At 32.4% G+C, this 13,584-nt stretch overlaps 1 protein-coding gene across 1 annotated transcript in view; it reads left to right on the top strand.

Moving 5' to 3' along the window:
* The first annotated feature begins 647 nt into the window (after positions 1-647).
* The window catches only part of Dr (muscle segmentation homeobox protein Drop), a 33,593-nt gene continuing 20,656 nt past the window's right edge, over positions 648-13,584 (top strand). The window contains exon 1 of the mRNA XM_077441063.1: positions 648-1,713. Coding sequence (XP_077297189.1) covers positions 876-1,713 — 838 coding nt within the window. The 5' untranslated portion in view covers positions 648-875. The remainder of the gene's footprint in view (positions 1,714-13,584) is intronic.

Raw genomic sequence — 13,584 nt, forward strand, 5'->3', positions numbered from 1 at the left:
GCTATGATTCCAGGATAATAAACCATCAAACATTGAATTTATCATAAATTGAAATACAAAATATCGGAGCAGTGAAGCACTACAAATTTTCGTGCTCCGGCTCCGCTCCTGCTCCGTGCAAAAACTCGTTGCTCTACTGCTCCGCGCTCCTGCTCCACGCTCCGATCCAGATCTCGGATTTTTGATACATACATAGTGTAAATTTCCAAAAATATACCAAAATAATATTATCAGCGAAGACAAACATACGTCATTTCATACACTATATAGTATATGTCCACATACAATATCAGGAGTATTGAATTTGTGGCCGCGCGTTTTTCGCCTCGGCCGAATAGACAAGCTCGATAAATAAAATAAATAAAAAATTGCGGGCTATACATGATTACACTTCAGTCAATTTACAGCTCCTCGCGGACATAACGAGGGGAGCCGATTCAATTTGCTGGCGGGCCGGGAGACCCCCTCCCCCTCCGACCCCCCCCCCCTTCCCCCCGCCTTCCCTCACACATCGGTGGCCACGTGACTGAATCAATTCGATATACGCGACGCGATTGGTCCGAACGAATTGGACGCGGCGTGCTGGGCGGAGCCTGGCTCTTGGCCCGCCTTTACCCCACCTACGAAGAGAGAACTGCGATAGCCTCAGTTTTGATGTGACGTTCACGTCGAACGGCCGCGTTCCCAAACCACCGCGAACCTTCCTTCACCAACTGAAAGCCATTAAACTTTTGACTTTTTGCTAACATTCTCATTGACGTTTGTTTCGTTGTGGTGTGTGCGAATAAATGAAGACTGTGTCATTGGTACGCGGAACTGTTCTCGATGGATAGGCGGCGGTGAATGCGTTGCAATCACTCTACCATACAATATTAATGTTAAAGAAACAATCCTCGCCGCTGTCGAAGAGAGACATTAGCATGACGATTCAAAACCTAGCCGCTGTCAAACAACGTCAGGTCATGGCTGTGCCAACGGAGGCGGTCAGGGCTGTTGACCGCTCCGCAACCGCCAACAACAACAACAACCCCAACAAAAACACTAGAATAAGCTTCAGCGTGGCGTCTCTGCTCGCCGACACCCGACCCAAGAGCAAATCATCCCCGCTGAGAGACGACGACGTGGACGGCGATAGGATATCGCCTGAAATATTCCACCATCATCAAATCAACCCCCATTCGCCGCTGCGTCAATCGCCGCATGCAAATCCGGAACTGCCCGGACAGAAGATCATGCACGCGAGATCCAACCCCAGACTTCTGTCTCCGAACGCTTCAAGTCCGCCGCTCAATTTGAACAATTCCAATAACACTGCCACGCCGCCCTTGATGACTTCCTCCGACGATGAGTACGAAGATTCGGTCAATCAGGAAGATTCTATTGTGGATGTTGAAGATTTGAACATTGACGATGGTGGTGCTGAGGATGGGAGGTTGAGCGAGGAGGAGAGGGAGATGTTGTATCAGAGACAGAGGCAGTTGATGCAGGAGAGGGGGCATAGTTTGCAGGGGGTGGTGGGTCAACAGGGTGCTGCTGGTCCTATTCGGCCGACGCCTTTCAGCGCTTTGGCGGCGGCTGCTGCTGCTGCTGCTTATCAAGCTGGGTTGGGGAGTCATCCTGGACCATGGGGCACGGGACCTGTGATGAGCCCCTTCGGACCGACGGGACCCATGTTCCAAGGACCCGGGTTTCCAGTAGCACACTTAACCTCAGGTATATATACATACATACGTATACGTAGTTGATTATTTATCGAGACAATTTGCGATGGATGGCATAATAAACATGAAAAAATTACGAGACAGTAGCACAAAGAAGTGTAAATTATAATGAAAAACATCAAGCTGCGCACATTTTAATTACCACGCTAGGTGTTGGTTTTTTTACAAGCACACTTTGACTCAATTAGAAATAAATTTCGTCGTCCGGCTCGTTATAGCAGTAGTTGTGCTAAAATTATGTTAATGTATTCACGGCGACGAAATGAAAATAGTTCAAACGGGTATAAAAATACGGAGGAGAGATAAGCGGACGGTTTTTTTTTCATTTGAAATAATTAAAAATTAATTCTCAAAGTATTAACATAATAATTCGATGCAATATAGTGGTATGAATACGGCTAAAATTCGTTCGCCGACGGTATGTGAATGTTGTTGATAAAATTATTCAACATTTTAACAGTTATTCCAGTACATAGTTTCTTATAAGAATTTTAATTATAGTCCGTTCTATATAATGAAACATTTTTATATATATGAATATTTGTAGAAAAAACATTTATAATCTAACCATTGATGATACAAATTTTAAATTTCTTCGAAGGATACTATATATATATATATATATATATATATATATATATATATATATATATATATATATATATATATATATATATATATATATATATATATATATATATATATATATATATATATATATATATATATATATATATATATATATATATATATATATAATTCAATTAATCGCAATATTTAAAACGTATTCAAATATTTGTTTATTAAGAAAAATTGTACATATTGAATCGTTATTTCGATAAACATCTTATATTATGACATTTGTTCAATTATTATAAAATTTATGCGCTTTAGTTTTAAATATAAACGAGCGCAATTTAATTTGAAATGTTAATTAGATCCTCTTTCGTTTTATTACCAGCAGCTAACTATAATAGTATTTATTTTCCTACCGTTTCCTCAGTTTTTACACAAACGATTTTTCTATAAAAGTTTACACATTTACAATGTGGCTAACCGGTTCACGCACGTTTGCTAATGGATCGAAAGGAATTAAAATGCGAATGATAAATTTAATTGACTAGCGTTTTATACATATTTCGTTATTGATGCGTCCGTTTTCAACAATAACGTCAAACAATATTTTGATTCGCCGACTATAATACATATATACACATTCGAGAAGCCAATTATGCATTGTAATGTATTCTTTGGCATTTATTAATTTGTCGTTTCGCTAATGACCCAGCCTCAGAGATAATTAAAACGGCTTTTTGCGTCCACGCAACGCGGCTTTAACATTCGCTCAACCTTTAATTACATCCGATACGTACCGCGATCATAATAGCCGTTATCGCACACAGATCGATTAGGCTACCAGATCACAGTTCAATAATATACACACATAAAAAAAATGTTGCTAATAAATATATGTGAGATAGATTTTTTTTTTTTGGGAGGGTGGGAATTGATTATATTTATAGCCGGTGGGCGAACTTTGAATGGAACTGTTATTTTTTTTGGTCGAGTCTAATTTGTGAGGAAATTATGTGACACAAATGTGTGCGTGTGTGTGTGAAGTGAGATAATTTAATTTGGTCGATTCTCGCGTTTTGTAAGTCCCGTATAAATAGGCGGTTTGTTACGACAAACCGGTTACTATTAAACGTTTCACCCATATTAATCATGTAACCGGCCGCTCCGTGATTAAATTAATCAGCGGGATTTCGTAAGGTTGTAAACGCCCGTCGTGCTTTGCGGCCGATGCGAGCGCTTCTCAAACGTTTTAGGGGCGCTTAGATCGGTCAAGGACATGGACCGTTCGCTTGTCTTTGGAATTCGATTGTGATTATTCCAAAAATATATCCTGTCTATTATTAATTTTATGAATGCCAGCAACTAATCGTCATTGTAATGGGATGCAAATTATTTCAATGACATACACACATAATTTTATATTTATTTAATGTATAATTTTTTTTCATAGTACATTATTAAAAATAGCTTATTTAAAATAGCAACAATTTAAATGGTCAGTTTTTTACTTTATGTATGTAGGTACGTAGTACCAATAGATGAAGTTTTATGATCATGCGAAAATTTGAAGTCGAGATTTTTTTAATAAATGGCTAATAGCATTTACGAAAATTTAATGATTTAGTGATAAAAATAACGCTCAGGTAACCACTTACTGAAGTAAAGGATAATATAAATTACTGATCTTATATTTACCGACTAAATCAAATGAAGTTACTGACCAAATAAATACAGGCCTATTTAAAAACCCCAATAATAAATAATTTATTCGGAGACGTTCTGTGGGCATAAGCAAATTAGGCAACGCGGAACATAAGGGCGGAACATTTTAAGGGGCGAAAAACTGAAGGAAAATTATCAAAATTATAACCGTTTATATTTATATAATAATTTCTCATTCAAGAGGACAACTATATACACACATAATTATCTGATTCGACTGAATTATATATGAAAATATATAGGTAGGATCACCAAAATTACTTTAATTAAAAAATATATGTGTATTAAATGTATATTTCAATTATGAAATATGGCATATATGTACATATAGGTACATACATAGTTTAGGGACGTCATTGACTTTATTATATACATAGATAACTTGTAGGTTATTTATACTATAATTTCTATAGGTTTATATAGGTACATACATACATATTAATTTAAATGTATATTTATCTATTAGCTCTTCGAAAAAATATAAAATTATTTACAGAACTTAGGATGACATTAGTTTTTTTTTTTGATTTATTTTCATTTTAATAAACATATGTATGTATACCAGTGTCTTTATAGGTTACCCCAATATAATATTGTGGCCAGATAATACATACATAGACAAGAATAATACTCATTTTATATATTATACATATGTATGTAATCATACATATATACATACATATATATAACATATATAAAAATCAAATTTCATTTTATTTAAAAAACATTCAAATGCTACCCAAAATATTTAAAGAAACAAAAAAACGGTTAAAATTAAAAATTGAACGAAGTTAAATTTTTAAAAACATTAAAAAAGCAGAAAGATTTTTTGGTATTGTTTTATACATACATATATGTATGTATGTGTGGAGGTTAGCATATTTAAAATTTAATATATAAATTGAATAAGGTGATAATTAACATTTTAGAAAATAAAATGTTTAATATTGTTTCATTGTATTCTGGTGGGTATTTATCAATTCCCATTGGGAATTTTTCAAAATATGAAAAATCAGTATCAATTAATTATAAGTAAGTAAGTATGTGAAGGTTGACGATATACAAATATATCTACGTTAATTTCTAAATTGAGTAAACAATTCACGTAATTGAAAGGTAGGTATGTTTTGTGATGCTGTACGTGTGTCATTCAAAACTCTGACGGTTGACATTCGTTGAAATATTTTTTCGTTCAGTCTAATGTTTTCATTGTTGCTATGATTTTTTTTCAGCTCGCACAATTACACCATTTATTTGGCACTGTTTTGCCCGCTTTCAAGTCAGTCAATCAATTTTCAAAACGTCTATTTATCGTATGTTAACGTCTTGCCAAGCCATCTATCAAAGATAATAATAGGTGGCGATTTTACTTTTGAAACTCATTATATATGTAGCTATTATACACGTCGTCAAAATTAAAGGGTAAATGTTTTCGAACATGTTAAATTTTGGCGAAAAAGACCGGATATTGCTGTCGCGGCCTAAACTTCGAATACATATTTATGATATCGTTTCGAAATTAGAAATCAAAAATTCTTTTGACGTCCCGCGATCATTATCGCCAAGAAACAATTCCATAAAGCTCGTTCATAACTGAATCGAAATAATTGAAAAATATCAAAGAATCCAATTAAAGGATTTCTGTTCGTTTAAATGCCTTTTTTCGGTACACGATTGAGATCTTAATGCGAAACGATACAATCTGTTGTATTTCTTTATATCATTGTGTGTATATTTTATTTCTATTTCTAATTTCGTGGCATTTTTTAGGATGTTGCAACATTTTCACGCGATAGAACTACGTACATACTGAATTACATATATAATTAAAAACGAATAAAATTAATTACTCATACATTATGTATTGTTATATTAGGCACATGACAGACACACAAGCCTTCAAAAGTACACTTTCAATTTAAATTTACATCAAAAAGCAGTTTTATTTTAAATATTACCGCTAAATTCTTCCCGTTCGGAAATGAGTACATGAATAATATTTTAACATTATGAACGACTCAACACATTCTTTTAAAAAAAATCCCATTAATTTTGGCCTATTTTTGAGGCGATATTGTTTTTAGAATTGTCGTTTCATCAAAATGAGAGGAACGAACAATGATAAAAAATAATAATTTGCAGCAAAACTGTATAATTTCGATAAAAATCTTGAAGGCACCCTGATATATGTATTATATGTAAATTTCTAACTACATAAATCAAACGCACCACCAACTATTATTCTTTATTAAAGATAACAAGAAAACGCAATTAGAGTGTTGAATGTGCGTTTAATTATCGTTAATATAATACAATATTATAAACACACACATACATACTTGAATATACAATGATCGTTCATTGTTTTAGTCAAACGGTTGTGAGAGTGAGCTTTCATAAATTACAAGCAGCACAATTGAAGCTCGTTACCGAACAAAATGCACGCTTAGATCTTTTGTTGAAATTCGAGCAATTTACAAACGAAGCCTTCGCTATTCCTATATACGTTTTTCGGTGTGAATTTTCCACTTGAATTTTCACCACGAGGTCGCAATTAAAGTGTGCGTTAATTGGCGACGACGCGACGCTAATTTCATCTCGCATACTCGACGTACACCGACCGATGATTTATGTTTTTCAACAGCACCGACATAATATAAATAATATACAGTTCGCATGTTCGATGTGTGTGTATCTTTGCAAACCTGAGAGTAGGTAGGTAGGTACATTGCAATAAGCAAGAGCACAAGTTGCAAAACGTTCGTTTTGATATATGCGTTTATTATACTAAGCGATCGACGCTTTGTAAGCAATTACCACCAGTCATTGTTTTCTAGTGTTAATACTAATTTATCATACAAACATTTTTAGTTACGTTGTATAGAAATAGTATCGTATATTGTAGTATTTGCTAAGGCATTGATGAACGTTTCCATTCCTAGAAATACGTACGAGCTTTCCATACAAAGATGGATTTATTCCATTTACTACATTTCCATTTGAAGATGGTGGAATACTATTGGAGTATCTATTCCGAGAATATTTACACAGCAGCAAGTGACGTTTTAAATTAAACAGGGAATCTATATAAAATGCGTATAAAAGTTTGAAAATTATTTGAATCGGCGTTCAAGCCGACGTATTTTACACTATTATATTATATATATATTTTCTGTTGAATGTTTATGCTATGCTAAAAAATATCCACATCTCTGAAGAATGCGCTTGATGAGGCAATAAAAATAACTTACAAGCGAAAATCACTTTATTATTCTATTAAAACTTTTAAAATTCAATAAAATATTATCATTCATCTTACATACATTCCTATTTAAAATATTGTAAATATTACAAATTAGGGTTATCATATTGAAATTCGTACAAATATACATACAGGTGGAGCTAATTCGAATCGTGGGCTATTATACTGCTTGAATTCATTTCATATTTTTAATTGATTTAAAATAATCTAAAAAAATCGCATAATTCAATTTTTTATTAACCCTCAATAGTAGAGGACATTCGCTTAAATATAAATAAGTAGAAAATAATGATTTTTCGAATTCAAATTATAATAAATAGTTAAATAAGCTATGTATGTAAATGAATTGCGAAATATGTTTTAATTGAACATGAATATGATAGTAAAAGATTCTCATGAATACTTTATCCATTTATAATTTGACTCTTTGGGGTAACCTGTACATTATTTTTTGTTAATAAATGAATATACATTAAAAAAAAGTAAAAAAAAATACTATAAAGCGATAAAATAGACTTCAATTCGATTTGATATATCTATAAAATTTCATTCTTTACATCTTTTAAAAATCATATTTAAGTATAACGTTAAAAACTAATTCCTATATATGAATTTATTAAATTGAAATTTCTTTGCATTGGATGATAGGAAAATTTGTTGGAAAAAATAAGGTAGTGGCTTCAAATTAAAATTCATTTCGTTAAACTCAAATACAGGTCTCGAAACTATTCATATTTTATGTAAAAAATTTCGAGATAAAACCAAATTTTCAGGACCTTAAAATCCAATGGAATCAAAGTCATACATTTACAACTCAAGTTTCACTTACATATACCGCACGTCATACACATACTGCCGACTTTTTTTTAATATTCAAATATCTAGGTATGTATGTATAAATGCACAAACAGAAATTTAGATATCTTACTAGCAATATACATATATTTACATATGAAGATATATTGTATACGTGTATATTTTCAAACATACATATATATATATATATATATATATATATATATATATATATATATATATATATATATATATATATATATATATATATATATATATATATATATATATATAGTTACGTAATTGGGATCAGTCAATCTTAGATAATTTGTATCAACATGATATTAATGTTTGAGAACCTTCGACCTTATACACGTCACTGGGACGCTTGTAAGTAATTAAAATTATAATTAATTCGAAGATATAAAAGAGTCGCATTCGCACATGCGTTTGTGAAGTTTAATTGCTCTTGGGTGCTTCGACTCGGATGGCAAGCGGTTACATTCATACATACATACATATTCGAACTGCATAATTTTTATAGTTATGTGAATTCATATCAACCTATATAATAATACAAATATATAACTCCTATGTGTGTGAGTATAGGTAGCGGAAATAGCCGACACTGCATAAAACTGTAAATAATTAACAACTACAACTACCCATACTCGCAATGATAGCGTGGCGCTATCGCACGCATTAATTGCTAATTATTATGCAAAATTTTGACGGCTTTTATTGCAACACATTTCGCTGAAATGTTTATGGCGTATTTATTTTATATTGCTATATGTATATTATATGCTCACACATGGGCATTGAATTTATTTGTTTTGTATGTATGTATGTACGTAAGTACGTGTGAGAGAGCTCGTCGAACCGTCAATGTGAAACAAATCCGGCGTAAAGTCTTCAGGAAGTTTCATCTCAATGCGGAGTGTCTACATCCGGTAGGGAAAATCTAGGCTCTATTGTTTTCAACGTGGATGCATTTGTAACTTATCGTCTTATTGTTGAAATAAGCTTCGGAGATTTAATCTGGATTTCGAGTGGAATTCAATTGATGGCACGCTCGAGGCGAGGGACGCCAACTAGGCATCCCACAAACAAAACAAAACATTATCTACTAGGTTGTGTTATATGTATGTACATAGTTGTAGACGTATTTTCCTCTCGGAAAATTCATATTGCACAAATGCCATATCGTATATTGTGAAATTTACGCGTCTCGGTGTGAGCAATTTTCGTATTCCCTAATCTTAACGTGAGTTAAAGTGAGGCGTGTCGCGATATTCAGACGGAAACAATTCGTTATAAGAATACCTGAAACTATTTCCCAATGATTCTCAATATTGTTTCGTATACTTAAATTACACATTTTATTATTTTTTTAAAACAGAAAGTTCCTCTAATTATTTTGCATTGCTTTCTACGAAGAGATTGCATCTTAAATAAATACCCAATTTTTAAATTTACTCTACTTTAGTTAAAATAAAGATAAAATTGACAGTAGTGAGTGCAGAAAGATTACAAGAAATATCATATGATATGATCCCATAACTTGAAAGTTGATGTAATATTATCATAATTCATAGCCGTTCGCCATCCACTGCTGGATGAACATGCTTCCATTCGTCTCTGTTTTGGGCAATCCATCTCATCTTACACATTTTTCTGATTTCATCCATCCATATCCTCTGCGGCCTCCCTTGCACCCTTTTATAATCTATCGGGTACCATTCGAGCACTTCTTTCGTTCATCTATCGTCCAATAGTATATCTACGTGACCCGCCCATTGCCATTTCAATCTATTTACCCTAACTATTACATCAACCACTGTTATCACACCTATCCCGATATATCTCCTCGTTATACCAATCATTCAGCATTCCATTCTTCTTTGAATGCACTGGTGCAATGCAATAACACTAATGGCATGGAAGGGTGTTTCCAATGAAACTTTTTCAGTACTAATTAAGTATCAAAAGTTTTATATTATTATATTTAAATATGATCTAAACATAAAAAAAAATATCATCTTAATGCCAAGTTAAATTCAATTTTTTTTTCAGCATCTTCCACTCTTACTAAACGAGGAATTTTGAGTTTCATTGTCACTATTCTGGGCTATAATTTCTAATTTATCTTACTTAATATATACTTATCGTAATCTACCCTCTTAACATTTCAATGATCATACTAAATCTAAATCATACTAAATGCCACTCTTCTTTAGCTAAACTGAATCTACATGTATAATATAACTAATTTAGATTTAATATACTCGGCATAAAAAAATTATATAAATAAATTATAGATACATTTAAATCATTTCATAGATTATATTGTCAATTTTAACTATTCCCAACAATTTTTTTACGTCCTTTATTACATAATGGGACATTCAATCGAGTCACGTTTGTGATATGATACGTGTAATTATTTCCATAATATAATTGATATTGTGCAGGCACCGGCTCAGAATTAACATTCGATAGTGGTAATTCAAGTGATCTTTGAAAAGCATGACGGATACGAACACACCTGTCACAATGTGTAATATTTCAATCGAAGCCGTTAGATTTGTGTCAACGCTCTTTAGAATTGAATCCATACTCGGTTAATTAATACGAATTGAGCAATTACCGCGCTTTTACAACGTTTATATACATACATACATATTAACCAGCACTATTATTGTACAATGTAGAGAGCGAACTGTGCGCTTACTTATTTATGTACATATGTATGTATATCGGCGCGCGAGATCTCATTGTCTCTCATCGATGTTGATTATCGATGGATGTGTTCGTTCTTTGGAGTTAGCTTTTTTCTATGGGGTTTTTATCTCCTTGTTTCTATAATAAACAATCCCATAATCGCGGATGTAAATTGTCTGTCACCATTGTTTAGCGGCGTGGAGTTTCAACAGGAAACACAACACAAGCCACTATTTATGCGGACGGCTTATTCTCCGGTAAGTGGCGCAAACGTACCGCGATAATAAATACCAGGCCTGTCTTGTTTTCATTAATAGTTTTGTGCTTAATTCCGATGAATAAACAACAACACCTATGTAACAAACACCCTGTATAAATTGCCGCGAGTTCGTTCCACTAATTCCATTATTTATATATCGTCCTGACGTTCAGCGATGCCACTTCGCGCAAACTTGCACATTTACGGGGTATAATCGTATGCGATAGTTGTGGCTCCCAAACGGTGGTACGTGCAACATTATGAGCATCCCTATATTGCTAAATGTCTGTATCATTGATTTTGATTTAAATTTTGTATGGAAATGTACATTAATTGGCATAGGAAATGACTACGGTTTAGTTTGGTCTTGCTGATAAGCATATATGTAGATGAATGCTATATTTAGAGCTTGTCCTGAAAGGTTGACTAATCAAATTTTCAATTTTTAATTTAAAAATTGATTTGTATGTATGGAAATTGTACTATGTAATATGGAAAATATCGAATAATAAGCTTTAAATCATTAAGATGAAAGCTTAAAAAGATTAAGTTCTTATTAAAATTTTAAAAGAATTTTTTTCAGGTAGGTAGTTACATCAAATAGAATCAAATGTGCTGTAGATTGAAAATAAAACAATAAGTACATATATAATAAGTACATAGTACGTAGCCAGCAGCATAGCTCGGACGTTAAGCTTCTGCTTACCGTCAAGAAGGTGCCGGGTTCTATCCCTGAATGAAAATGAATTTTTCAGAGTATGCTGTTGGTCAGACCTGGATTTGTGACTCCAGGTTGATCGTTTCCTATCAGAGTTTGCCAATTTTCTCTGATTTCATTGTTGAAACGGTTCCCGGAAAAAAAAATTGGCTAAAAATCCTTCCTACCTACTATGTCACCACTATTTGAAAAATTTGATTGATGTACAATAAAAATTTATGTACAATTCATAGATGTCTCGTTAATTTGCGAGTTTTTTCAGTGTCTCGCAATTCAACGACTTATAATAAAAATGCTGTATTTGTATTTGTATTTGTAATTGGCCAGGAAGGCGCATTGGGATTTACCTGTAAGGCCTTCCTGGTATATATGTAAAAAAAAAAAAAAAAAAAAAAAAAAAAAAAATATGAAAGGTATTCGAATTCTCAGATTTGGGACCCCTACTATTACTACCCCTATTGGGACTAGTCCACGTACAATAAATATGTACTTTTTTGACATCTGCAACATATTTAACCGCTTCCTTACAATTAAAATCAGACTCATAAAATTTAATGTTAGTTATTGGTGAATAAAAATATATTTTTGCTACTACCTTGAGACACATCTAAATTTTGACCTCTTGCTTTAGATATCCCAATAGTTAATTTATAAATATTATATGGGAGGTTTTCTGAATCTTGCAAGAATTAGATGCTAATCAGAAAGTAAACGATTGGGGACATTTAATCTGTAAATATACGATATATGTACGTACTAACAGGATTAGGGACATAATATACATACAATACTACATACAAAAAACTTTAAACAAGTACCGTATTACATCGATTGTAACCAGCAGCAAAGATTAATGGTTAGTGTGTAATGATTTAAATTTTCTGGTCACGGGTTATATCCTTAGCTTTGTTGCTGGCCACACCTTAAATATGTGATTCCACGGTCGATCGCTTCCTTTCAGAGTTTGCCAATTATCTGATTTCATTGGAAACGGTTCCAACAAATAGGCAATCCTGACCTATTTCTCACATGATTTGAGTTAACAGCATTTTAAAATTTATTGATATTTAAAATGTTGCAAATTTTTTTCGATAGAAGTCTGTATGATTGTTAATTGATGTTAATAATTGGCCTTGAATAATATTTACAATGTTTGATCATATGTACATATCGTATGAATTAAAAATGGGTGTATACCTGTATAAATAAATTATAATACGCACCCTTATTTTTAGATAAAATTAGAAAAAAGTTGCATATAAATTTACAATACATATATGTACGTATATGTATAAACAGTTCCTAGATATATACATATATTATTGCTTTTTTACACACTAGAAACATCTGAATCATCTTCAAATATTTCCGAATCGTTGATATTTGCATATTCATTTGTTTTCTGTTCCATCAAGGGTGTTTTTGATGCACTATTTCTTGAAATTTCTACTATTGATTCCGAATTTGTTTCCAATCAGCAGATATCCATCTACAAGTTTGATATTTAAATTTTTGAGCGTACTACATATAATGTGTCAATGAATGGTTGTTTATTGACAACCAGAACTCAAAGTCCTTCATTTAATAATTCTTAAATGATTTTGTAAATTTTATTAGTAAATATGTGAAAGTTTGATAATTTGTATATACATATGTATATATGTAGGTACATACATACATACAAACTACCAATTTAAATTTCACATGTTGCCTAGAGTATATTTGTCAACGCATTTAATGTTATATGCGATACATTAGTACATATGTATGTATATTATTTTTCAGCTTATAAAATTGTTTATTTTTA

The sequence above is a fragment of the Arctopsyche grandis genome, chromosome 11, assembly GCF_051622035.1.
Source record: "Arctopsyche grandis isolate Sample6627 chromosome 11, ASM5162203v2, whole genome shotgun sequence".
NCBI lineage: Eukaryota > Metazoa > Arthropoda > Insecta > Trichoptera > Hydropsychidae > Arctopsyche > Arctopsyche grandis.